This window comes from Zophobas morio, unplaced genomic scaffold, assembly GCF_036711695.1.
Source record: "Zophobas morio isolate AGI-343-1 ecotype UQ-CSIRO unplaced genomic scaffold, CSIRO_AGI_Zmor_V1 ptg000005l, whole genome shotgun sequence".
Taxonomy (NCBI): Eukaryota; Metazoa; Arthropoda; class Insecta; order Coleoptera; family Tenebrionidae; genus Zophobas; species Zophobas morio.
Genome location: NW_026972110.1, coordinates 4,871,570 through 4,898,397, shown reverse-complemented (window position 1 = coordinate 4,898,397; position 26,828 = coordinate 4,871,570). Strand labels below are relative to the sequence as shown.

General features: G+C 30.9%; 1 protein-coding gene across 3 annotated transcripts; it reads right to left on the bottom strand.

The window, feature by feature from the left end:
- Positions 1-794: 794 nt before the first annotated feature.
- Ome (omega) lies at positions 795-26,764 on the bottom strand. Of its 3 annotated transcripts, none has more exons than XM_064046396.1 (12): positions 26,639-26,764; positions 7,614-7,836; positions 7,064-7,155; positions 6,944-7,015; positions 6,479-6,895; positions 2,804-2,907; positions 2,620-2,746; positions 1,935-2,569; positions 1,684-1,878; positions 1,472-1,632; positions 1,213-1,424; positions 795-1,160 (listed from the first exon to the last, which is right to left on the bottom strand). In XM_064046396.1, the coding sequence occupies exons 1-12, from the start codon at positions 26,747-26,749 to the stop codon at positions 1,056-1,058; spliced, it is 2,454 nt and encodes an 817-aa protein (XP_063902466.1). In that variant the 5' UTR covers positions 26,750-26,764; the 3' UTR covers positions 795-1,055. The 3 variants fall into 3 exon arrangements, with proteins under 3 accessions (XP_063902466.1, XP_063902473.1, XP_063902482.1); XM_064046403.1 differs by lacking the exon at positions 26,639-26,764 and adding an exon at positions 25,872-26,099; XM_064046412.1 differs by lacking the exon at positions 26,639-26,764 and adding an exon at positions 7,894-7,996.
- Between the last annotated feature and the right edge of the window lie 64 nt (positions 26,765-26,828).

Below are 26,828 nucleotides of genomic sequence, written 5' to 3'. Positions count from 1 at the left end.
GTAAATCGTCCGCTATTTTTGAGGCAATAATTGACCTATGGCTTCTAATGTGTCTTGCTGTACGTATGACGGCAATTTTTCCGCTTCAAATTCGTTTTCACACATTTTTTTCTGAATCCACTTTTGTAAAAATGGTAAAAATGAAAAGTTTATGTGCAAGCTCTGTAGCAACCCATACCTACTAAGACGATGAAAATAGAGCTTGATATTGAAATTTCTAGCTATTTTTTCGTACTGGCTTTATATTCTGCGCTAAAAAAAGTAGAATATATACGACTATAAAGGAAATTAACTTCTCGTGAAAGATATTTCTATTGTGACTATCGTCACTCGGTAGTTGAAGAAACTCCTTATCGTCTTATATAATAAATAACTATTGTTAAATTTACGGTTTTTTTTCCTACATTTTTTTGTGTGCTTTATTGGGCCACAGAAAATTGTATGTATCCCCTCTTATCAATGAGAATTATAAACAAAATCCTTTGACCTAAGTATTTGAGCATATTTGTTAAAGTTCACTAGGTATTTGTTTTTTTTTTTTGTTAAATTTTCAATGACAATGTTAAAAATAACAAAAATAGTTTGCAAAGACGTGTCTGCAGAAACTGTATTTTACATGCTATCGGAGATTTGCTCGAGTAGTGAACGATCGTTTGGTTTTAAATTAGCCTAGTTTTATGTAACTAGAGCATCTATTATGGTGTTAAATTCTTGATAAGTTATGCATATGCATACAGATTTCAAACCATCGCGTGTAAACTTAAAATACCAAGAAATAAGTAAACTGGCACCTGTTATGTAATAAGAATTTAATAAAAAATTACACAAAGTATCTATTTTTAGTTACACAATAACAAACATCTCAACATAATAGTCTTAATATAAAATATAATAATTAGTATATACATCTCTGATAAAAATATACACAATTACTCTGAGATCTACAACAATAGATACCCTGGTAAAAAGTAAGACATTGAATATTTTATTTAATCTCTTGACTAGTTTCTCTCGGTCGTAACAGTCTAAAAATAAGTGGTAAAAATTGAAAATGGCTAATTGCTTTCTTTTTCAATAAAACATTCATCAAGAAAATCTTCCAGTGAATGATACAAATGTGGACGGACGGAACCTAAACCATGATCTTCATCGGGATAACTCTGAAAAATTTACTTCAACAACAGGAAGAAAAATAGGTTTTTAAATTTATACCAATTGCCTAAATAAAATATCGTTTTGCTCTAAAACTTTGGCCCACAACATCGATTGTTGATAATGAACATTATCATCGTACGTGCCATGAATGAGAAAATACTGTTTATCACGGAGTCCTTCAAATTTTAGTAGAAGGTTTGCATTATGATATCCTACAAAATTATCCTCAATGGTAGGAAGACCCATAAATCTTTCGGTGTATATGGAATCTGAAACAGCATTGTTAAAGGTGGTAACACGAGCGACTGATACATACCATAGAGTGTCCAGTCAGTAACAGGAGCTACAGAAATACCACATTTAAAGATACCCTCATTGTCATTGGCTAGAATCATGCCAGATGCATATCCACCATAACTCCAGCCCCATACGGCAGTTCTACTGCCATCCACGTAGGGAAGAGCATCTTGAATTTGCCTTGAAATGAATTTGATAATTTATATAATATACGAAAGGACGAAATAATACTTCGTGACTCTAATCTGATCTTCAATTTCAACGGTTCCTAAATGCCTGTAAGATGCAAATAACATGTTGTTGCCTTTTAATCCAGAACTTCTTCCGTCTATGGTTGCATAAATTATGCTTTTATTTGCTGCTAGGTAAGTACCCCAATCAATATTGAATTTTTCGACCACCTGGAACGAGTCGGGTCCAGCATATCTACGAATAGTTACGACATAATGAAATCGCGGAATATTAAAGTAAAAGAAACTTACACATTCACCAACATGGGATATTTAGTGTTACCACTGATGTCTAAATTCGGTGGTAACTTCAAATTAACTTGCGCTTTGAAGCCGCCATCAACGTCAAATCTCATTCTTTGCGACGTTGGGAGTCGTTTAGTTCGCGTGAGCTCTTGCAACTCCTTATTTTCATTCCAGTCTATGACTTTTTTCTCTAAAGAGTAAAGTGAAATGTGAGGAACATCAGGGCCTGCGCATGTCAAAACATAATGAGAAGCATCTTTGCTAAATTCCGCTACGTTATACAAACAATCTATCTGTTTGTTCTTTGATTTGACTCCACAGGATAGACATTGCGTTTCTTTAGTGTCAACAGAAACGCTGTACACGTGCTGGACGGCTGAGTCATTTGCAGTATTGGCCAAATAAAATATCGTGTTGTGATTATGGTTCCAGCCTAGTAATTCAGTTACAACAAATGCACCTTTCGTCAGTGGTTCAATGGGTGCATTTGAAGTCCTTGAAAGCATTGCTACATGTCTGTAAGCTCCTAAACCATTCTGCTGATCGACTGGTAAAATCAGCGCCATTGCAGAACCGTCTTTGGAAAAAATTGGGGCAGTGAATAGTTCCAGCCAACCGGCTTGCTCATGTAGATCAATAATCTAAAAAGATATTATTTAAATGTGTCATTGAAAATGTAGCGAAATTATACAGTTTCCATGGTGTAAGAAGCCTGCGTTATTAAGTAAGTGACAATGGCCGCATGGTTTTGAACTCTGTTCATCCAAATTGCCGACACCGTGTCATTTGTAGCCCATGATACAGCAGAAAGAATTGGCCTGGAAAGCTAATCATTTGAGCAAACAATGTGAGGTTCTTGTCTGGATTTTACTTACGATTGAGTGGTCTCCAAATTACTGGGAGCTTCTAATCTTTTGATCTCACTAAGGTTATCTAAGTCAACACAATGTAAGGAGACTGTAGGATTGCGTGTTCCTGCCTGTTAGAATACAATACAAACTAACTTTACTGTGAATATTAAATATATAAACACAACCATTAAAATGTAAACATCATGGAAATGTAAAGCAAAATAAAAAATAGTGTTTTAATAAAATAAGAAAAATGCTCCAGCTAAAATCGTTAAAAAAAATATTAACGAAAGTTGGCAATACAAAACTGTAATTTACCAAAATTGTTGCGCATATCAGTAGTACATACACTAGTCTAATGTACATAAATAAGTATGTTGTCAGTATTAATTATTAAAGTTTGCTTTTATAAAGTTACTGTTTTAGGTGATGCTAGTTTTGGACTTCTTTATTAGACTTTCTGTCGATCTATTATATAGATTTCAACGCATGGGGAATTGATTGCTAAGCAACGAAAAAAAGAGTTCAGCCCTTTACAACTTCTGTTTACAATTTTTCTACATAAGGCAACACATTTGACAGAATTTTCATATAGTTTTATCCATGTGGTCCACAGAAGTTAATTTTTCCTCAAATAGAATTCCTAAATCTTGGTGTTGGTTGGTTAGAACTAGATTTGCACGTTCGGGGATATAAAAAATGTATAACAATATTTATTTTTGTACTGTAGATCACAATGAACATTCTATTGCTATCAGCGTGAGTTCGTTTACGGTACACCATCCAATTAGTGTACGCTCTTTATTTCGAGAATCTGTTATATGAAATAATTTCAAATCATCTATAAACAAAATCAGCGTACTAAATCAGGCAGGTAGATCATTTATACGAAAATAATAAAATATTCATTTAAATTTAAAAAGGCCCTAAACTGAATCCCCGTGGTACTGCTGATACCGGTAGAGACAAAATTACTGTACTTTGGATATTACTTTTCGTCTGGTAGATACTATTTGAACACTGAAACAAGAATCAGAGAATCTTAACATTCGTAACTCACCTAACAAAATAAAGTATCAATCATAACGAATGTGTAGACTGCGCCTGACACTATCGATGACCTTCGAGGTATATTATTTTTAGCACTAGAAATGCAGTAACATAAAATTTGGAACAGCTTTTGTAATAAAATGTACTAAATTCAATTTCAGTTGAAAACTGTTTTCAACGTTTTAATGTATATAAAACAATAAATCTCTCAAAATATATAAAAATGGATAATGTATTTAAAAAGGAACAGTTCTCATCATTTCTGGCAGAAATCAAATTATCAAAATTGTTTTCTAAATACGTTGTCTATAATTTGTTGAATTCAAAATAAACGTAGGAGTTTGAAAGGTATTTGATAGATCAGTTGCGATAATATTTTGTAAATCCTACAAAAGTTCCATCTTTCATTAAATCATCAATATATATCCATCAAGATAATAATCGTAATCGCGTATAAACTTTATCTTAAAAAAATAATTTGTAAGTGCATACATTCAGCACAAAATACCTGATTCAGTAAAAAAGTTATGAGCCGGAGAGTATATGCAAAACAATATTGTTTTTACACTTTATGTGATCAAAGTAAAACCATTGATTTTTTGGGGTTTTTAAAAATCTAAAAATTCCTTTCATTCTGCAATACATTTCTACTGTTATTTGACCAACTGTTTCTGTTGTAATTAGTCGATGTTTAAATTGAGTCGGCCTCGGTGTAAACGTGTAGTAACGATCTTATTCATTAAGTACAAAAATCTTCAGTATTTTTGGTGCAACTATGCGTGGAATAATGCTTTAACGCAAGAAATGAAAATATTTTAACCAGGCGTTAGCCCAACAATCGCCCATTCAATTTCAATAATAGCATATTTGAACAAGTTATAATGCAATGACAGTTTCATATGAACTACTTCCGTAGAATTAAGTTACTACTAATCACTATTGCATGCAAATGTCACCTATCTGGAAAAGAAAACCTATCCTGTCATTTGAGGCAATTATTATACATTATACAGAACGTTTCCAGTGGTGTAGAATGTTCACGAAACGTCTACACTCCAAATTTATCCTGTTGCTATCAAAAACTATTTTTACAGATTAACATTTAACCGCTGTCACTAATGCCATTATTATTGGAATGTATGCGGTATTTCTTTGCAACAGTCACGCAAAATTTACCACGTGCATATGATTGTTGATAATCACTCATGCTTTATTCTTGAATAATTTGCACTCTGGTTTCATAGTTGCGTATATTTTTGTCAAATCTAACATTCGTAAAATTATATGCACCAAGTAAATTGGTCTTCATACTGTTGTTTTTTATTGCATATTATTCGCTTGTTAATAATTGTTTTTCGTTTTTTGAATAGAACATAAATTATTAATTTTTAACAAATGACTTTATGTAGCACTTTTTAGTTCGAATTAAAAAGCCGCTGAAAAATGTATGTTAATGGGGTAATTAACATAACAACAAGCTTACTGTACTTCGTAATGATTGACGTAACAAGAAAAACTGTGTCAGTGGGTCCACCAAAAGGCAAAGTGGCGAGATTTACACGAACTACATACAACTTTTTTTTGTACAGAGGCTGCAAAATGTATGTAAAAAGTTATAAACTAATTTGACGTTATCCAAATCCATTTTCCTAATTCTGAGGTGACAGAGTAAGGCCGTTTTCTTACTTTTATCAAGCTCGACATTGTTTCGCTGTTTTAAAAATAGTTATTTATCTTATTATTAATGGGACAGAAGCATTATTGATTGGTGCATTTTCGAGAAAATATATATCGTTATAGCTATAGTTATTTCATAAGTAAACTGATGTACATACGTATATCGACAAAGCAAAAAAATACGACTAAAAAAAGCCATGGATTTTTTAAAGTTTGTCTTTGATCGTTTCAGATTTTCAAATTGACGGTAGCCTGACGAAGACGAAAATCTACAAAATTCCATGGTTGCCTTTGATTGTTCTCTCGGTATAATCCACTAGTGTTAGGAAATAAAACAGCCACTAAATTGGAGATTAATGCAACAATCCAACTGCACATTATTTCATTCGTTACACAGAAATAAACTATCCAACAAAGTTAATATTAACATTGAAATTGAGTGCAATATTGCTTTTATTTGAAGCAGTCATCTTAATGTTTATATTATAAGCATGACCACCTATGCGGTCGCCCGTTCGATCATTTCAATTTTAAACAGAAACATATTTTATTAAAGCAAAAACCTGAGATTGAGATGTCGGATAAAATATAGTAAGGCACACGTGTCTTGTCAGGCGTGACTTATTTGCAATATAACTTATACCATAAAGTACTACTTAAATACTTACAGTTTTGTCATAAACGTGAAAAAAGTACGTTTGCCGTGAACAACGTTAAAAAACCATTAATAAAAAAGTTGTGTTTTACTTGACCGACAAGAAAAGGTTATTTTTGTCGCTTTGTTTACTATTTCATTTTATTTTTGTTTTTTGTCGAATCATTCTGTCCCAGTTGATACGATTTTATGCTCCCGTTTTTGAAATTTTACCAGTTTTATAAATTTTTCACTTCGCTTTGATTAGGTTTTTAAACTTTTTTTATTTTGAAACACTACTAATCAAAAATTTTTGCATACTATTATATAAATATTACCTTGGGATATTTGATGACATTAGCTTTTGGATACTGAAAGATCATACTTCCTGGTTCTCCATATATTGGCAGTACCATAAGGGGAACTTGGGTATCATCGAATCTCGCATAAGCTAATTTAGTTCCATCTGGAGAAAACCACAAAGCTTTGTTGGAACTGAAAACCTCTTCTTCGTAAACCCAGTCCGGAATACCATTATATATAAAAGTACCATCATTGGTAATTCTGCGTGCCTCCGACGTAACATTTGACTTATAGTAAATATTGTAATCCATGACAAAGGCTAAACCATTTCCAACTGGAGCCCACACAACAAGAAAAAAGTCATATGTGTCATTAATGTGCAACTCTATACGGTCTGAGGTATTTCGTAAGTTTATAATGGTGTACCGGGCTTTATAACTATGACGATAAAACTGAAAGAAGTTGTTATCAAACGGAAACCTAATTTGTTAAAAAATTACCTTTTGAAATCCGTGCGCTACTTTTAAGTAATTATTATCGGCAGATATTTCAAAATTGTTAGAGCCTGGTATCTGAAATATGATTATAAAAAGATGAAAATTTTGTACTAAAGAACGTACCAATTCGTCGGAAGCTAAAAGTACGCTTGGTCTTTCGCCTAAACTGTAAAGGATTAAATTTCCACTGGCATCCGTGTAAAGAAGTTCTTTATCTAAAATGATAAATTTACATTTAAAATGAATATTATAAGGCGATTAATATTCATTGTTTGCTGCATGCGAATGTTACCCTATAGGAGCTACTGCGTTTTTAATAAGTTTATTAAAGCAGCGGAAACGGTAATGAGGCCTATAAATTACAACACGTTTGTGATATCTGGATGAGTTACATGTTTAGAAGGACTGTATTGCGAAAATCCTATAAGCGCATCACCGTCTTCTAATCGATCTTGACCTTGTATGTCTACAAATTTAGACTCTAATAATTATTCAGACAAACTCATTTGGATGCAATCCAGAAATCTACCAACTAACAATTTATCACACCTCGAAGACCGTTTTTCTTTGCTGAATTTGCATAATGCAGTGTTATACCGTGATTAAATTATTGGTGATAATGTGATAATATATGTTACTGCTTTTGAATACCATAAATTTTAAAAGACTTTACCTGTTACCCACGTTCCATTGAAAGAGTTGGGATTTACTTTTCCCTGAAGAAGATCTTCTAAAGAAAGGGCGGGTCCTTCTTCAATTACCTTCTTATCATCATCTTTATCTTCTTGCGTCAATAAAACTATAGCTGCCACTACCAACGCCACCACTATTGCACTAACAATTCCTGCAATAATCCACGTTCGCTTTTTCCGTTTTCCTTTTGTCATTATTAAGTCCTGAAATTATTTTTTGAAACTATTAATAAATGAATATTAACCCTACAATTTAATTACTTATAAGTTAATAAAGGCAAATTGTTAGAGTGCCTTAGGAATCGATTGGCGGAGCAATGAAGCTTTTATCAAACATTTTATTTCATGATGTTGGAAGCACAAGCGGAAATTGGAACTGATAAGTAATAAGTTTTACAGAGTAGATCGAAGACAATAAGGTTTGACAAGATAATTAAAGTAACATTATCTGTGCTATTAAAGACCAATAAAAGTAAATTCCAAGCAGTGTCACATTTTACGACAAAGAATTTTCTAAGTCTATTATTAATTACGCCGATAATAAAGATTATAGTTTTAGTCGTTTGTCCTTTATCGCGATTTTCGCTAATCAACGGTAATTAAAAATGACGCATCATTAAATTAAAAACATATTTTTAACTAAACCACTTTGAATTACTTGAATCACAAACATTCGCGTGACATAAGGTGTTGTAACCCAAAACATATTTTATGTTCCCCATTTTTTATTTTTATTCCACAAAAGACCTATTGCAAATTTATTCAGCTTAACAATCGACTTTTGCCTGACGCTCCAAATTTTAATTTCCTTTATTTTTTATGGTAAATACGTGCATATTAAGTAGACGGTAATTTAATGCTAGAGTAATGTATAATCAATAATTCTATACATGTTGTACACACGTTATCTTTTACTGTAAAGAAATATGAAAAATACCCACCCATCTTAACTTCCTTGAACAGATATTTATTTAACTGTTTACTCAACTCGTTATTATTTTTGACCTCTCTGCCTAACGAAAAGTGGAGGTAATTATGGCCTTTGTTTGTGCAAGAGATTAATTTTTTTTGTTTATCTAAGAACAAACGTACTCTGTCTTCTCAAGTTTTTTCTTTTGTCTGTTAAAGACTGCAGGATTAATACGGAAATTTACCTATACCACACGAAATAAAGTCGTGAGGAACATAGTTAAAAGTAGGTAGTTAACTCAACCTACTTCTCGTGTCCTAGAATATTTGCACATTCACGATGTGCCTAAAAAACATCTACTCCTATGCATAATGAAATTCTTGTTTATATGATATTATAAATGACGTAATAGTGTCATTTGGAAAGTATAGACTTTCTTCTTTATTGACGCCTCCAGTCAATAACGTAAGTTAGTATTGCAATCATTATATAACAAGTGTGTGCAGATATTTTGGTTTTATTTCTTATGACGCTGCGATTGTTCCTTTTAAAGATTTGAATTGAATCGATTAAAAAAATAAATATGTTATCAAAATGACTTTTATTCAGTTAATAAAAAAAACCTAGAAACTTTAACTTTCTAAACGCTTTCTGCTATCAGATGTTATACGTTGACTACGAACAAGGAAAAAGTTTATGGAATTTAATTTGTTAGTCGTTTAGGTAGGTAGCTATGATATCTTTCTTAAGTAACAGACTGCGTGATTGGGGACAATTTATCGTTTATTTACGCCGACTAAATCATTTAGTGCACATTTTAGCTACACTCAGGGTTATAAAAGTTCACGCAACAAATGTGGATTTTTAGACATTATTGATAAATAAAAACGCACGTGTTAAATATAAATTTTACAAACGTGTTACGTTTAGGTCAGATATAAATAAAGTGTAGGAAGATCTATTATCATTCAACGTAAATTAAAAATCAATATCTATTTTCTTCAATTCGTTCTCAAGGTGCATGTTTGCTTAATAAATTCATGACTGTAGAAAGTTTTAAAATGGGGTAAATGGTTATGGTATGTAAAGCTTCTTTCTCTGTTGGGTTTCACTTTATTTTGGTGGTACAGAAAAACTAAGTTTTCAAAGTATTGGTTGTAGCTATTTGTAATTTTCATTACATTATTTTTGAGCTTGTTTAAATGATGTTTCAATATACTGTGTGGAAAGTGTTTAAAAAACCAGTAGAAACAAAGGTCCTTATTTGCTTGTGCATATGTACGTTTTACTTCCAGAGAGTTAAGTATTGCTAATAGAGTCTCACAACTTGTAAAATACAAAAGTATCGTTCTCCTGTTCCCGTTAATCAGTTGTCTAGTTGTCTGCATGTTGTCTATCTGTTTGTGATTTTATAAATCTGATGATCTCCGAGACAACTGAACTAATTCCGTGTAATTTTAATTAAATTCCTTGAAGTGCGAATATAAAAGTAACTTTATAATAGTGCTATTATAATTGTGATGTACTTTTTGTAGTTCATTTAAAAAAATTTTGTAGTGCGAATATAAGATTGCATACTTAGCTATATGGTTCCAAATTACTACGCAAAAAAAACTGTTAAAACTTATCGTATATTTAAAATCAGCAGTTTACCCCAACATCTAAAAAACACGAAAACCCTTTTCCTAACCTAGTTATTCGGCATTTCATAAAGTCCAAACTCTTAATAAAATTACAACAGTAATAATTTTCATACATAACACACGCGATACATATCTATTAAATAAGGCTGAAATTTAATGTAAAACCGAGAGCTTCTATTACAGCTAACTTGCTTTTTCCATAATTTAAAAACTTTTAAAATGTCAACAATAAATTAATACTTTTGTTTTAAATTTCGACTGTATTTTAAATATGAATTAAAGTGCACAAAAGCGTAAATGTCGTGAAAATAGACGTTTCTTTTACAACTTGATTAAAGAAAACGTCACGGATCAACAAGCTGTGAATGAACATTTCACTGTATGTAGCGTAAGAGAAAATACGAAACCTACAAAAACATTTGTCGAGTTTGAAGTTTATAACTAACTTTAGAAGGTGCTTAAAAAACAACATAGAATCTAATTCCGTATAATCTGACCTAGTGTTTTTTTTTCGAATGACCCAAACGGTTCGCTGATGTGATGAAATACAGTCTACGATGATTTATAATGAAATTTGTGTAAAAATAAACAATTTATTTTTGTTAACACTGTTAAAATTACAACGTATTCAAGTTGAATTCTAATTAATGCCAAACATAAGTTACACAATGTTGAAATATGTGTCTTATCGCAGTTCTTTGTGGGAAACTACATTCTTATGGCCTACAACCTATAACATCACGTCGTTATATAATAAATAATTATATAGCTGAAGATGGCACCTAGATTCTGTTTTAGTTTTCTTTGTTTTAAAACAACACATTACGTATTTTAGGATTAAGAATTTATGACACATTTTTCGATATTTAATATTGTACAGTTTTAATATCAAAAAATGCCACATGTGGTAATAAAACCCAGGACTCTTTTGCCAACATCTGGATCCCTGGGAGATAAACTCAAGGTGAATTCATAAACCATAGGTACAGAAATGTGTTATCTTATAAAATTCATTAAATTTATTATGAAAATTTTTTTCACAGTGTTGGTGGTGATTACTATACAAATTTGGATTAGCATTTTACCATTTACACGTTATTCCTAAAAAACACATAAAATTTGACACAGTGTGTTTAAACCTGTAATTTTCTTGATATGCTGGTGTTATCGCCCACTGTTTTCTTTTTTATAATAATAAACGTCAGTAGTAAAGAAATATAAGTTTTCTTATACTTTTTTTATACGAAAAATTTTTGACACGAAAAATATTAACAGTCCATCCAACTGCGGTCGTCTTTGGCTATCTACCTGTATTGTTTTAAACTGACGAAGATTGTGAGAGTATTTTCAAATAATTAAACATCCATTAGTGTATTTCACGAAGTTTTTCCTGGCTATAAATTAAGTCAGAACATATTGGTTTGCATGTGCATCTCTTGAGGAGCTGCTTTTGTCATTTCTTTAATATTTTTGGTTTCTATTATTGCTCTACTACATTGCAAAATAATACAGATTAAAACTGATTGTAAATGTTGTTGTAATTCCGTTTACGAATCAGTAGTCCAGCCATAGCATTTAAAACAGTTTTAAAGATATTAGAAAGCAGTTATCAGGGAAATGTAACTGCTAGGAAAAAAATATGTACATCTCTTTTTATGATAATTGAGGTTATGTACATTGAAATAATTTTTTCTACGGCCAGGAACAGTTCGTTGTAAATAGCGATCTACAAAAAACATCAAGTTAAAGTTACACAAACAAGCTGTTTTTATCATCGTCTTCTACTGACAAGGGGGGATAAGAAAAATACCTAAAAATCCAGGGCCAACCAGAGGACGTTTTTTTATTAATCACACATTATATTAATATGTGATAGTAAAAAAACAACATAATAAATATTGTAGGAAAATAAAAAAATATATAAATATAAATTCCTGGTCTCAACTTATCTCTTGTATCAATTGCATATTATTTATCCAAGAGAAATGAATACCATACTTGTTGAGAATGTACTGTTCATCTATTTCGTAAAACGAAATTTCTTTGTTGAATTGGTGGATGCGCCGGGTTTTCATGTCTGAATTCAATAAATTTTTCCAAGTAGTGGTTTTATTCTTAATTCTGCAACGTAAATAAAAAGGAATATATGTTTGACCCGAATGGTATCACCGTTGAAAATCTTCGCATAAGCATGCAGACTGAGAAGTCTAATCATGATTACTTAACCTTACTGTCAAGAGATGTTACTACAAACTATAAATTTTACTGTTTTGCGAGAAAACCTGCTCCAGTAGTTTCTGTTTTAAATTATTTTTTCACACACACTTCATTCTCCTGTTCTTGTTAGATCTACCAATATTCAGTTTTTCTGTGAATTATAGAATTCGTAACAAATATTTTTTTATTAAATACTGCTGCAGAGGTTTAAATATATATATAATATATATTTGGCGGTGATAAATATTAGATTCATTAATGTTCTGTCAACGGAATACTGGAAAGACGACGGAAACGTTCCAGAAAAAGATTGTCCTTCTAAGAATTAATACGGACAATTTATAGATATATTTTTTAACTGTCTTCATATTGAGCGTCAACATTAAAAGTGAGATTACCTGCTCGACTGCAACGATAGAAATGTACAAATTGGTGTCATTAATCAGAAATCAAACGACTGTCGATTTTAAAAAAAATTTATTCCCTTAAAACAAGTTAATTAAAAAAAAAGATCGTGAATTTATTTCCTTCTAACGACATGACAATTGCAACAAAGCGCTTTTAAATTAAATGTTAATTCAAATAAACGTCAAACCTAATTACACAAAAATTAACTTTGATGACAAAGTATGCTCTGATTAGCTGGAGTAAAACATGTTTGAAGTGATGAATAAAACATAATTTTAAAATCATTTTGCAAAAAAATTGCAGTTTGTTAGCGAAATTTCCAAAATTATGACGTTATCAATGTATTTTTAAACTGCAGCTTTATTTATGCATATTTTTAAGCGGCATACAAGTTTATGGGAACATTAAATATGTATTAAAATGTATGTACATATGTTATTTACAGCAAAAATGGAAACCAGACAGGAAACAAAACAAACTGATATGGGTTTGACAGGTTAAAAATATTTCTAAATGTAGGTAAGCTTGCGTTGCAGGAGATTTTGTTTACGTATTATTGTACAATCGGTAAACTAAATAAGTTAATAAGTCAGTTGATGGAAACTCAAATCACGTAAAGTAACAATACTCTATTAATATATTATTTGTTTTACTAAAGAGCCGGATTTTACGAACTTGAATATCGACTTAGCAGTGGTAACAATATTTATAGTAAGAATTACATTTGAAATACAGATTTTGTCTTCCTACCCCAGTTACCAATTTCCCTCGCTTCTAAAGTACAATTTTGAACATCTATCAATATAAAAAAATAACTTTACCTATCTTTTTTTCAATTTTGAACGTAGTCTTTACAGCATGGTGGTCAAGAAATATTAATTTGTACAACATAGAGTACATCTAACGTTATATTTAATTAATTTTTTGAATTAGATGATGCCACCATTTTATCTAAGGGAAAAATCAATACATATATTTTAATTAATTTATTTTGTCTCTTGAGGCAATTTCATGAAGTCTCTAAAGTTTCATGGAATAGAATTGTCAATTTAGGTAATATTTTCAAACACAATTTTAATAACATTCGTTTTTGAGACACATAAATACATAAGGAATAAAAATAGCGTATCTGAAGGCCGATGACGTTGTCAGGCTTCCGGTAGACGAATGAATATGTTTTAGTTAATGTTATACAATGTTAGTATGTTACAAAAATTTCGAAAACGTTTATAAAGTACGTAAAGTTGATAATGATTTATTAAATTATAAGTGTTTGTGTTACCACACAGTTAGTTTTATTTGTTTATACATATAACAATATTTTGAGATAACATCATCAGTTTCAAGATAGAGGGAAAGAAAAAATTTGCATTTTTGTATTTTACGAACTACGAGTGTCAAGAAAACGTAACCGCTTTCGTCAAAATGACGTTATGAAAATGCTTTCCTTAGTTATCTCCCAAGCAATAAAAATAAATTCACTATTTGAAAAAGATACGCAGTAAGGTACAAAAAAATCGTCAAAAATTGTTTCAAATGGCCGACCTTTTTTTTTAATTAGATTAATACAATTTTCTTTTGAATATACATTCACTCATATTTCTACGTATTCTAACAGTTTCGTATTACTCACCGCTGACTATACATATTTTTTTCTACTTTTTGAAATATGTCTGAAAATTAAATGATATGTTTATGCTTATTTTTACTTAGATAATTTGCATATTGTATGTTCGTGACAAATAACGGTAGCGTAATTTGCAGCATAAGCGGAGGATTCTGCGATCCATGCTATTATAAACCTTTGACATACTTCTAACAAATAGGTGTGATGTATAACATATTACCAGGACGAGCATATTGATTATACTGTAATGTCCTTCGTTTTTTGTTTCTTTTTTTTTACAACACAGCACTTAAATTACCATTTCCACTGATTTTTACGACAGAGACTAAATAAATATATGACCCCTTTTTATTACTTTGTAAATAAACACATACAACATAAACTAATATGATTGTTGCTTTTTCCTTGAATTTGATAATGATACAGAACTTACTTTCTTTAATTAGCTAACTAATGTGTAAATTACTTCTGTGGTATAACAGAATATAATTTCAACTTAAGAGTAATATATACAACATTTATGCAAACAAAACTTAACTTACAATCAGTAAAATATTCGGTTAAACAAAGTATTGAGTATCTTCATAATATGCTATTAAAATAACCATTTAAACTTAGTAGAATATTGTACAAAGATAAGACAAGACACTCGTAACTATTTTCCTACTGCGCTTCACAATTTGTTGGAAATAGCCGATGTATAATCAGTTTGTATTCTTTATGAAACTTATTTTATTTATTAGTGATTTATAAATCAGTTACTTATGTTAAATACCGTTTGTTAATGAAAATTAGAGATCAGTGTCATACATGTAATTTGTTCAAATTATATCGTAATTTCACGATCGAGAAGCATACAGAAATAGTAAAAAAAATTACTTTTTATAACGAACAATTCTCTTTCATTAAAATCCTAACTTGTAGTATAGTGCATTTGGTTTCACATGTAGGGGCGGTTCATTTTTATCGTTATTTATAAAAGACACTCACTCTAATATAATTAGTATGTCTTTTATAATTTGTAGTATTTAAAACTTCCATTACAATTGGATCACGTGTTTGGGAAACCCGCAAGTCCTTAATTTTATGAATTTATCACAAAAATAAAGTTATTGTGTTTAAAACTAACATATTGTGAATGAATTCACTAATTTGTGGTTTTGTTGTATTTAACTTCTTTAACAAATATATTAATCCTTGACTTAACGAGTTTCACAAATATCTGTACGATTTTTTCAGTAACACTGACGAATGGGTTTTTCAAATCTCTTATTCCATTTTAGGTTATGATTACATTTAACGGTTACCATTTGAAAAAAATTATCTAAAATTATTTAGACGGAACTTTTAATTTGACATGTATTTACTAATTTTTGATAACGAGCAACAATTTTGGGGTGACGTCATTACATTATTGGTGGGAATGATTAGACAAGTTTAGTTAGCGTGTTACCATCTACATGATATTCATAATACAGTAATTTCAGAGATTATCGGTGTAACAAAAATCGTGACGCCTGACAGACAGAAACGGGAGACCCATTTTTTCGTACTCTAGGGGTCATGACCCATCGAGAAAATATGAAAGTAGCGAGTCGACAGAAATGTTGGTGTTCGAATCCGAAATTGTTCACGTTCAAAGCTGACGTTATTTCGGAATATGCTCCGAAATGCAAATTGTTTGTGCTTTGATAATATATTTTAATTTGTTAGAAGCACAGCTATTTTTCGGGAAATTCTGGAAGTAGGATACTGTTGTTTCTCCATATTAGAAAAATTTAGCTTGAAAATTAATTTTTTTCTATCATTTCAAAAACGATCCGTTTAATTTCCTTTAAATTTGTAGAACTAGCAACGGTGTGATGGTGCTGTATTAGATGTAAAGACAGCGGAACGTCATTTGTGGCGTAATTTTCAGGAGATTCGAAATATTATGTTACGTATGTTTACCCTTATGTAGAATACACCTTTGCATACCGAATTTCTTGTACTTCAGGGACGAGGAAAGTTCCGTTTAAATAATTTTAAACCCTTTTTTGTGTCGTTTTTACATTTCTGTGCTTGGTAATAATAATAACTGAAACGGGTGTATTGTAATTTCTTTGCGTAGCACAACTACATTTCTCATTTGGAGAAATATACTTGAAAAAGACGAAGAAGGAATCGTAGTACCTTATTATACGTATTACTAAATAAATATAAAAATGATGAGAAAATTTGATGTTGAAAATTGTCTATTGTTTAGCATGCCATAAAATAGATAGATAAAAAAACAACGTGACATGCACTTTCACTAACATGGCATTGTTTAGAGACAGATTAAGTTTTTTTCAGAGTTTAAAATAACATTTCTTTATCACATGGTTTTGAAAGTTGGCATGTCCGTCTATCCATATTCCCACACAAGTTCTTTCATGTGTTGTAGGAGAACATACATAAACATTAGTTCTTGTCTTCATTCACGGTTAATATGTTTACCACAGAGCATTTCAAAAGTTCTTGTTCTGAGTGTAGGTGTACAGATATGTCAGTTGACACTGGATCAACAGAATTGGTGACAGAATGCTGCCTTGTGGAACTCCCAATCAGATACCAATTTGTGATGAATACATGGTATTCGGTTTAACAATTTGAGTTCTGTTAATCATTTAACTATTGAACGATGCTCAAAATGATTTACGAAATTCATAGTAAATACTTAAGATTAGCCAGCAACAAACAATGACTAACTATCTAACGCTTTACTGTAATTAAGAAAAGCAAAAAAGAAAAACTGAGACTATCTATGGCTGAGATTAACTCTGATATGATTTTCCAAAAGGCTGCCACGGTGCTATGCCTTTCCTAAGACTAGACTGACAAGGTATTAGTATTGTTAATGTATTTTATAATTCTGTTTCGGATAATTCTTTGCGTTATATCAGATGTTATGAAAAGGAGACTAACAGGGCGAAATTGAGTCAAATCATTCGTTTTCGAACTCTAGCTAGAGGAATAACAACGGCAGTTTTTCATGCCTTCGGCACATTATTTTATTGAAAGGAAAAATTAATTAGCAAGATTGCCATGAACTGTCATAAATTGTAATAAAATATCATTTAGAAACTCGTAACCCATTTTTTTTCTTTGTCATTACTGTCTTCTTATGTTTATTTATAAAATGACATGTACCAAAATTAATTTCACTTTTTTTTTAAACATCAACCACAATGACGGTAAAGATGGATTTACATTTAGAATTTTGAAAATGACAGAAGAAACTTGTCCAAGATTCAGTGATTGCGACTGTACACCTAATTTTTCTCTTATTTGATAACAAATTATAAATAATTTTGAACAGCTTTGTATGATTGGTAATTAGTCACTTGTGTGTGTATTGTATATTTTTCTTCACTTTGTGTTTAAGTTAATTATTTTTTTACTGTGTCGATTTTATACAGTTTGAATTAGCTCTGAATACTCATAATTTTTAGTGGGCCATATATGTCAAAAAGTGTTTATTGTTCTTAGGCTACTGATATAATTCCAATTAATTAGCTTTACGTCATGAGAGAAGGCATTTACGAGTATATCAAAATATTTAAAGAGTCTGTAACTATATAATAGTATCGTCCCTTGGTCTAGGACCTGTCTTTGTTGTTTTATACACATTATGCTAATCAAGGACGCTAAATGATTTGAGAATCTGGTAGGAGTATTCATAATGTGTTTTAAGTTGAAGGTGTTAACAATTACTGTTAAATTCTATAATCAGTTGCGTGGCTTAGAAAAACTCCAATTGAGCTAGAGTGGTTTCGAGGTTGTTGATGCAAGTAATGGATTTAGGTGACCTGTAGAGTACTTCAACTGCAATTTCCAATTTGTGAATTTTATGTAGAAATTTGTTCAATGTCGCCATGAGTTGATATTAAGAAAGGATTCATAAGTTTGAAAGTGTATTGTTTATATAGTCCTGCATCCGCACCGCGATTAAATCTTGATGTCCTTATAAATTCATTTGATGACATCGCAGCTAAATACATGGGAACATCAGATGATAGGCATGTTTCAGAAAAACCCAAAATATCAAAATTATATTCGTTAATTAAATCAACAAAAGTATGAAAATGAGACATAAGAGAGCCAATATTAATATGTCCTCATAAAGTTTGAAAGTTTTATTTGGTTAGAGTTATTACTATCACAAAAATTTTTAATTGCACATTATGATTTTTTTTTCAAATTAGTTTCCTCGTTACCAGCTCAAGTTTCTAGTTGTTGCTAAAGTGTTTAGAGCCATTACTTTATCCAAGAAAATTCAACACTTTGCAGTTTCAAACTTTTTAAGATTTTTAGCCGAGAGAATAAGTTTATTAGAATGCGTTTCATTATTCAATACAATCCTCACGCGTGTTGTCAACGTTGGGTTAACGAATCTATGAAAATTTTTGAATTAGTTGTGTCAAGATTAGATTTCAAAGACGACAATATTCAGGATACCGTCGTTTTATCGTTATCAAGACTCTGATTAATGATTATTTTCTTGTTTATTTTCATGTATTTAGTTCTAGAATACTGAAAATAATAACGTTTTTTTTTCCTCCTTTGCCTTTCAATAATTGTCGGTATTATATACTTTACCATTACTGAAGTGACTTTTCTAAGAATAATTTAATTTCCGCGATTTGGGTATTTAAATCTTTTTTTTTTATTTATTCAAATGATCACTGAATTCTAACTTCATTGATGCTTTTGGATTTTTAATGTCTTTACTCTTTATACTGTATTATTATTACAGGAATTGCACACAAGACCTTAACTGATCTCGATTTAGCTGTAGTAGTTTTATATCGTTAACTGTTAAATCGACACAACCAAGATGGAACACACCATGAGATTTATCACACTGAATAGTGCACACGTTGTTTGTTGTATCCGCCGTGCCATAGTCAACACAAGAGATCCTAGTTATGATATTCAGTAATTGTAACGAGAAGAAAGGCAAAAACCAAAAAGGTTCACATTTAGGGATAGTTCAAAATAACTAGTAGTTGACAAACGGGAAGATCACGGATTTAACAGAGAAGAAACAGGAAATAAATCCCCAACCAATGACCTTAGAGTACAGTCACTGACGATAAAGTATGTAAATACAAATTTTTAATTTCATTAACTTCAATTTAGAATTATTCTTAACGGCTGAATAGTAGAGCATGAATGTCTCAAATTTGTGAATTATTTACCATATCGATGAAGCTAAAGAATGGCAAAATTTGCGGGTACGTGAGTTGGCCTCGTCACACCGACAATGTCAAAAATATAGGAGCTCACAAAACTCACACCATACTTGATAATTCATTGATCAGAAATGGCCACAAACATGCAGCTTTTTCTAAGCTTAATATCGAATTACAGATAATCGGAAACTCGTATTCATCAAACTCAAAATGTGGATTTAATCTTTTTGTGGATTTGTATTTGCCTTTTCTTTTGTAATTTTTCCGATTTTATTCTTAAAATGTACGACCCTTAGTTATTTTGTAAAATGACACATTGTAGGTATTTATTGCCTATAAATTTTTATTGTTTTCTGTAATCTTGAAATAAATGAACATTACGTAGTTTGAATTTAGTTGTTTGGGTAAGCAATTTTTATATACCTGCCATACTAATTTGACAAGTGATACGGCACAAAAACAGACTTCATTTTATTCATTCTTCTATTAAGAATGCTGCATCAAACATTGAAACAACTGTTATTTAATAAGTATAGATGAAAAGTAAAAACAAAATGTTTCTAAAACTGTTACTACTACGTTAAAAATTTAGTTGCGTGTTAATTAATAAATATTTACTATTAAAAATGGTAACTTTTATAACTTGTTGTGCATTTTTATCTCTAATTTGCATATCGCGCACCCAAAACTGTTTTAAAAACACAACGATAAGCATGAAGGTTTTTTTTATATGTATCTTTTTTTTAGAAGTTTACACCCAGCAATAATTCTGACTGATTTGTAATAAGCAAAGAAAATGCATAATAACTTTAAAAACAGCTATGTTGGTGAAAACAATTACTTTTCGTCGTACTGAAACGGAAATTAAATCATAAATTATATATGTGGTACTTTACATACCACACGTATCTGTGTGTACGTGCATTTAATTAGTGGCATAAATGGTCGGGTAGATATATGAAAACTGCATCAAGTTACGATTGGGACGTTATACTTTTTAAATGCAAAATTGTTTACATTGTTTTTCATTGCATAACCATTATTCATATACCAAGGTTTTGTGTTATGGGTTCTAATTTTAGCAGACGGATAAAACAGATATGTTGTTAAATGAGTAGTACACGGTAGTACAAAGTTGTCATTAGTGCGTCAAATTTATTCTTTGTTTTAATTCAAGTGCATGGCAATACTTAATTTTGTTAAGCGAACTATATATTTTGGAAGCTCTTCCTCTTCTAAGAATAAGTATACCATTGTAATAAAGCAGTCATATTTCACATTGTTAACATTAATACTTCAATTTGTAGTCTAAGAATACAAACCGCTTTGCAAAATTACAGTTAAATTACTGTTTGATCGAAGTTCCATTTTCCATCAAGATTCGATCATTTTTACAAAAAAATCGGAAACAGAAAAATCCGTATATTTAATATTTATTGTAAATTTTAACAAACAAATTTCTTTTCAGAATTCTTGCATGCACACAGTATAAACTCTGACAAGGAAAAATATTCAGTTAGTCGGCTCTGCAGAACAGCTGTGCAAATAACGCTTGAAAAATACGGAAATTCAGTGGTATATTTTAAACCAGTAAAGTGTTTAATGAGAAAACATCATTTAAAGGGTCTCTAATAGTGAATAATCCAACAAATATTTATATGAAGATGTGAGTGTGGAATTTAAACAATTTATTTCTTGCATAAAAATTTAATATGCAACCGTTTATGACAAATAAACTTTTTAACTGTTCAAGAATCAAATTGGTGAATATGTATAATTAAAAGCCAGTACTACTGTGGGTGTTATGATTAACTACAAACAGATCGAAAAAGAAATTAATCAAACTTGGCCATGCACGATTAGCAGTTTGTCTTAGTTTAAAATATTTTTTTTTAAACGTCACGTTGACAAAAGTAATTTGCAATGTTATCAAACGAAATTAAAGCTTTTTTGTTAGAATCTTACTTCAGAAATGGGACAAAATTGGAAAACGGTGATTTTGATTCATTTTTATGTATTTTAAGAGTAGATGTCACAATTCTAATTTTAAACTGTCAATTTCACATTTAATAAAAAAAATTAAATTACGACAAACGGTTTGTCGCGCATGACCAACTTCGACTAATTTATTTTTTAATCTCGCGGTATTAACAATTACTAATAACAAATGTCGTCTCTTGGGCCGCTTTGCATGCTGTTAATAGATCAACCTCAAATATACAAAAAAGGCATGTTTCAGATTGGTTATTCTCAATATAAATACCATCGATCAATGAGAATTTTTTCTAATGGTGAGGATGCTAATTTTTTATGGCGAAAATTGAAACTATATATCTTTTATATTTCGAACAGAATTAAATAAAATTAAAAAAAATATAGATAATTGGGCCTATTCAATTTTTCAAAATATGTATATTCAAAATAAAAAAAGTTTTTAAATGTAGTACTAAGCAATAATAAAAAAAAAACTAGTAAAACGATAAGAATGTTTACTTATTACTCTAATTCTTTGGGAATGGACGTATTTGATGTTATATTAACTGTTGTATTACAGTAAATTCATTAGAATTTAATAAACTTAATTCTAAAGATTACCAGATCTAAATATGAACAAAACCTGCTTCAAAATCAGTGTCGAAAAGCCATTTGCAAATAAACAGCTCTTCTTCTCGCACCTCAACGTCACGTGTTGAATGTACATCGTGCTCAATTTTAGGATAAATTATTTACTCAGTCCGGTACCGCAATGTGCCAGTATGTGGTATATTTTTTCATTTAGAGAATGTCTTTAGTGATTTACACCGCATAACCCTTTATTATTTTTGAACATACACAGAGAGCAGAATGGGAAACGACTCAATAAAGCGCACGTTCTTCGATATCTCATTAATTGATTGGACACAGATACCAAAGTTCTACGACGCAATATAAACTAAAATTAGTTTCCGCTATACAGAATGTTTCGTTTTTACTTTACTTTATGCGCTAATAAGGAAATTATGGACAAGCGTCTGAAATAAGGCCAGTTTTATGATAGCGATAGAAAAATGTAGCGGCTGTTTAAAATTTCCTTTCAAAGGAAGAACATATTTTTATTAAGTTTTGCTTTCAACATAAATTACAAAAAAAACAATTTTCAAAAATTTTAATTGAGTGTTCAACAAAAGCAGCTTCTGAGTGGTCCACTTTACTAAGATTGACCTATTTTGTTTCTTTATTTTATTGTATTCTGTAAGTTGTGTTTCATGTTCATGCCAAAAAGAAAAAATAAGTAACCAATACGGTTGTACTTTCTAGTTCCTTGGTTGTAAACTCCAATATCTTGAACTTGACTTGGTTAGTTTATTTTTAACTTAATGTTAGCGACTAGTAGAAACTTTCTGCCGTTTGTAAACGTATATTAATCCCAGCAATGTCAAAAATCACAGCAAATGTAACAAATCAAGATCACTTCTTTATCTTTAAATTAAAGGAATTATTAATTTATTTTCACTCATCATCGCATTATTAACGCTTTTTAAAAAACGAATCTCTTTTCTATTAACCGTTTTAGGCTTTGTAGACTCATTCATAACCTTCCTGCTATTGCTTAGAAAATGTTATCAGCTTATTATAGTATTTGCTGATAACGACATCAGCTTGTAAATTTAATGTTTTCAACATCGATTAATAAATCCAAATGCTCTATCTACACTTTATTATAACAAGTCAAAGTTATGTATTCACGTTACACTTTAAGAAAAGAAATATGTTTTTATAATATCTACATATTACGCAAAATTTACCGTTTTAAAAATGGGAAAAGAATTTTCTTTTTTGGAGGCTGTTTTTTTGACGAAGTGAAAATTGCGACCTTGCCAACCTACTCATACTCATAAAGAAAAACGTTTGGGCTCTCATTTCATTTTTTACCTAAATTTCAGTTGTAAATTCTAATTTTAAAATTAATTTATGGTTGTGGGACCTTTTGGCTTCTTTAACAAAATGTAAAATTTTATAACTGCTGAGTAGTTATAAATTACGCAAAACTATTTTGATTATGAAGTTATTCCAGCATCACTTTGTTTATGCAGAATTTTAACAGAATCTAAGATCTCCGCTCGATAATATTTTCTGAGAACTCGTAAAATAGCAGCATAATGACTATGATTCAGTTCGCATTTTTAAATATTAAACACCTTTTCTTGTTTAGGAATTCCTCATACACGCCTGAGAAACACTAGCTTCCCGATTCAGATAAATGAATGAATTAAATACTTAACTGTTAATTGATACATATTAAATAATGCTTTTTCTACTATATTTACGAAAAGCAACTCGACCAAATTTAATTTTTTAAAGTTCTTACTCAATATGTTTATTTAAATGTGCGTTCTCGAACTGCAAATTCCATACTCGGTCTTCAGAAGTACATTTTCGGCATGTGACATACAGAAACTATTTTGAATGACCAATTTGAAAAATAGCTTGACGTGCTTCATTCATCACAGGTTATAAGTCTGGAAAATTATTTGGTTGTTAAAATATGTAGTGTCGGTTCATAAATTTGTACTTGCTGTTTCTTGTTTGTAGTGAATATCAGTATCAATATACTCAACTTTTAATAGTCGCGTATTCAAAAAATATTGTTTTTACTACGGCCAAAAGTATTATAGTTGTAGACTTTCAGCCCTTAAACAAATAAATATCGCTTACATGCTGTGGGGCAGTGAAAACGATTTAATTTTGTTTGATGAAGTACTTGACATACGGAGTGATGAATGAATGAGTTAATGAAAAAGTGTAAATTGGAAGATCCGATATATGTATTTTATAACTTCTTTGAGTGTTCATTTCATTTGTGAATTGAAGGTTAACACATGTTTGTAGACTTGCATACATATTTCTATTCTGCGAAATAATAGACTTTTGGTTAAATTTGCTCTTTCGGATTATGTTTAACTGCCTTATTACGAAAAGTAAACTTTGTTCCACTTTTAATGATCAGTGGCTCTTAGTTCAATTGAATACCTAACGCATTTAAAGCGATTATTTTAATTGCACATACACTTAAAAAAATCAAGCAACAATAATAATTCCAATAGAACACAAACTCTTTACATTATCCACCCAATTTGAAAATTCTGTAATGATGAATGCATGTTTTTTTTTATTTATTCAAATTTTCGTTACTTGCATATTGAAATTCCCCAGACTATTTCACTATTGTTAAATAAACGTTACTGTTATGCATAAATACACAACTTACGTTCATAATTATCTGTACTTTATTCTATAATAATAATTATTGGTTCAGTTGATAGTATTAATAGCACAAATAAAACTTTTTAACCACTTATATAGCTGGTGTATACAATATAGATAACGTGAGACCTTAATCATCCGTAAGTCGATGTTATAATCATAACTCACTAATTAGTAGCTAACTTAAATAGTTAAAAGAATAATAATCTGTTGAAGGTATTGAGTTTTTAAAATACTTATTATTATTTCATTTCCTGTTTTGGTTTTGACCAATTTAGCATTTGTTGACTGAACATCGCATTCAAGCATACCGAAGGTCCTTCCTCACGGACTTGCACTTGCTTTGCATCATAAAGCAACAATTAGTACAATTTAGTGTATTATGCCGTGAATACTCCATTTCATTCTCACCGGATGGACTCAATTTTTTTACTGTCTAAACTGTGTGTACTTTATTTTGAACACGTATGAGAATAGGACTGGTAAAAGCAGCAAGCTTGTGTCTTCCGTACTGAATATTAATGAAGATGAATAAGATCTGGTTTAGAACAATCTGGTCAAGGCAGGTTACTCGATAAAATTCCTGGGATTACTTTCACTCCAAATGATACTAGGAGGTAAACAAATGGACTGGTAGTGACCCTTCCGCGTACAAAACGCCGCCGACACTGACCATATTATTTGATGCAAGGTCAGAGCTTGATCCTGATGACCATGTTATTTAATTAAAAACAAAAATCACAGGTGCGTTTGAGCCTTCGACTTAAGCTTATGGCGAATATAAATGTTTTTGGCCACTTCCTGCTTGACGCTCGATGTTTTTTTTTTTCACATTTTTTCGTAGGGTTATCTAACAACCACATCCTTACATGACGTATCTAGTTTGAATAAAATCTATTATAAATAACTTTTGCATACACTTAATTCGGTAAACGAATTCATGATCTTAAAGGAAATTATTATTTTTTTTTTACCTGATTGCTCTGAGCTATTTCCAAATTGGAACTTCCGTTGGACTGTGCATTTCCGGTCATTTTTGCCTACTCGCTACGTGCAAATCTTCTGGGCCTTCCCAGCGGCTTAAACCATCACTCAAGCACCACTAAAATATTTTTCCCGTTTTTGTGTTCGCAAGATTTTCATCGGCGAGACCGCGCGCTTCGAATCGTGCGCTATACAGCGACTTACTGAGAGAATTCACAATCAGGTGGGGTACGAGCGTTTAAAAAACTTTCCAAGGTAATAACCACATTGTCCCGCTCATGAATTATTCTTTATCTTTGCAAATGTGTTCCTTGTTTTGGTGTTCTACATAGATACAGATCGGAACTAACCGAGAATTGTTAATTGATCGCAAGAGCCGGTGATAGATCGTTACAAGTTTCCTGCAGCGTTAAATAAAACACGTGTGAGTTTTTCAGCACGATAGTTCCATGCTACGTCCGTGTATTTTTTTAACGATATAATGTAAATTCCTCGTTATCTGTGAATAAATCAACTTGTTGTAAAACTAGATTGAGTGATGATGAGTCTATTATTCCGTCTAACATTGAATTTTTACAAGCTAGATTTTTGGATTCGAAAGCGATAATCCCAAATGTCAGCTGATTTTTTACTAATTTGGTGTGCATTTTCGGATCGGGGACTTATTGCTATGGGTGTCAGGTAACTTGTACTTTCACGTGACGAGACTTGCAACTATAACTACTTGGACAGTTTAAGTAGCTTAATTTATTCTTACCCGGATGTTCAAGTACGAAGTTTCATGGTGATCCTGGATGTCACTAAAGATTTCCTCAGATTCACTGTACACTTTTATATATTTATAATCAGGGTAATTCTTATAAACCATATTGAAGCGTTTCCAGTTACTTTCAGTCTTCTCAACATTTTCAATGTTAAACTGGAAGCGGCAAATTAAACTTTCTCCT

Excerpts from the sequence above, each read along its gene's own strand:
- Ome (XM_064046396.1), bottom strand. The coding sequence starts at position 26,749 with ATGGTTTATAAGAATTACCCTGATTATAAATATATAAAAGTGTACAGT. Across the intron at positions 7,156-7,613 it reads CAATGGAACGTGGGTAACAG|ATAAAGAACTTCTTTACACG; the intron begins GTAAAGTCTTTT and ends TTATCATTTTAG. Across the intron at positions 2,570-2,619 it reads CTTCTTACACCATGGAAACT|ATTATTGATCTACATGAGCA; the intron begins GTATAATTTCGC and ends ATATCTTTTTAG.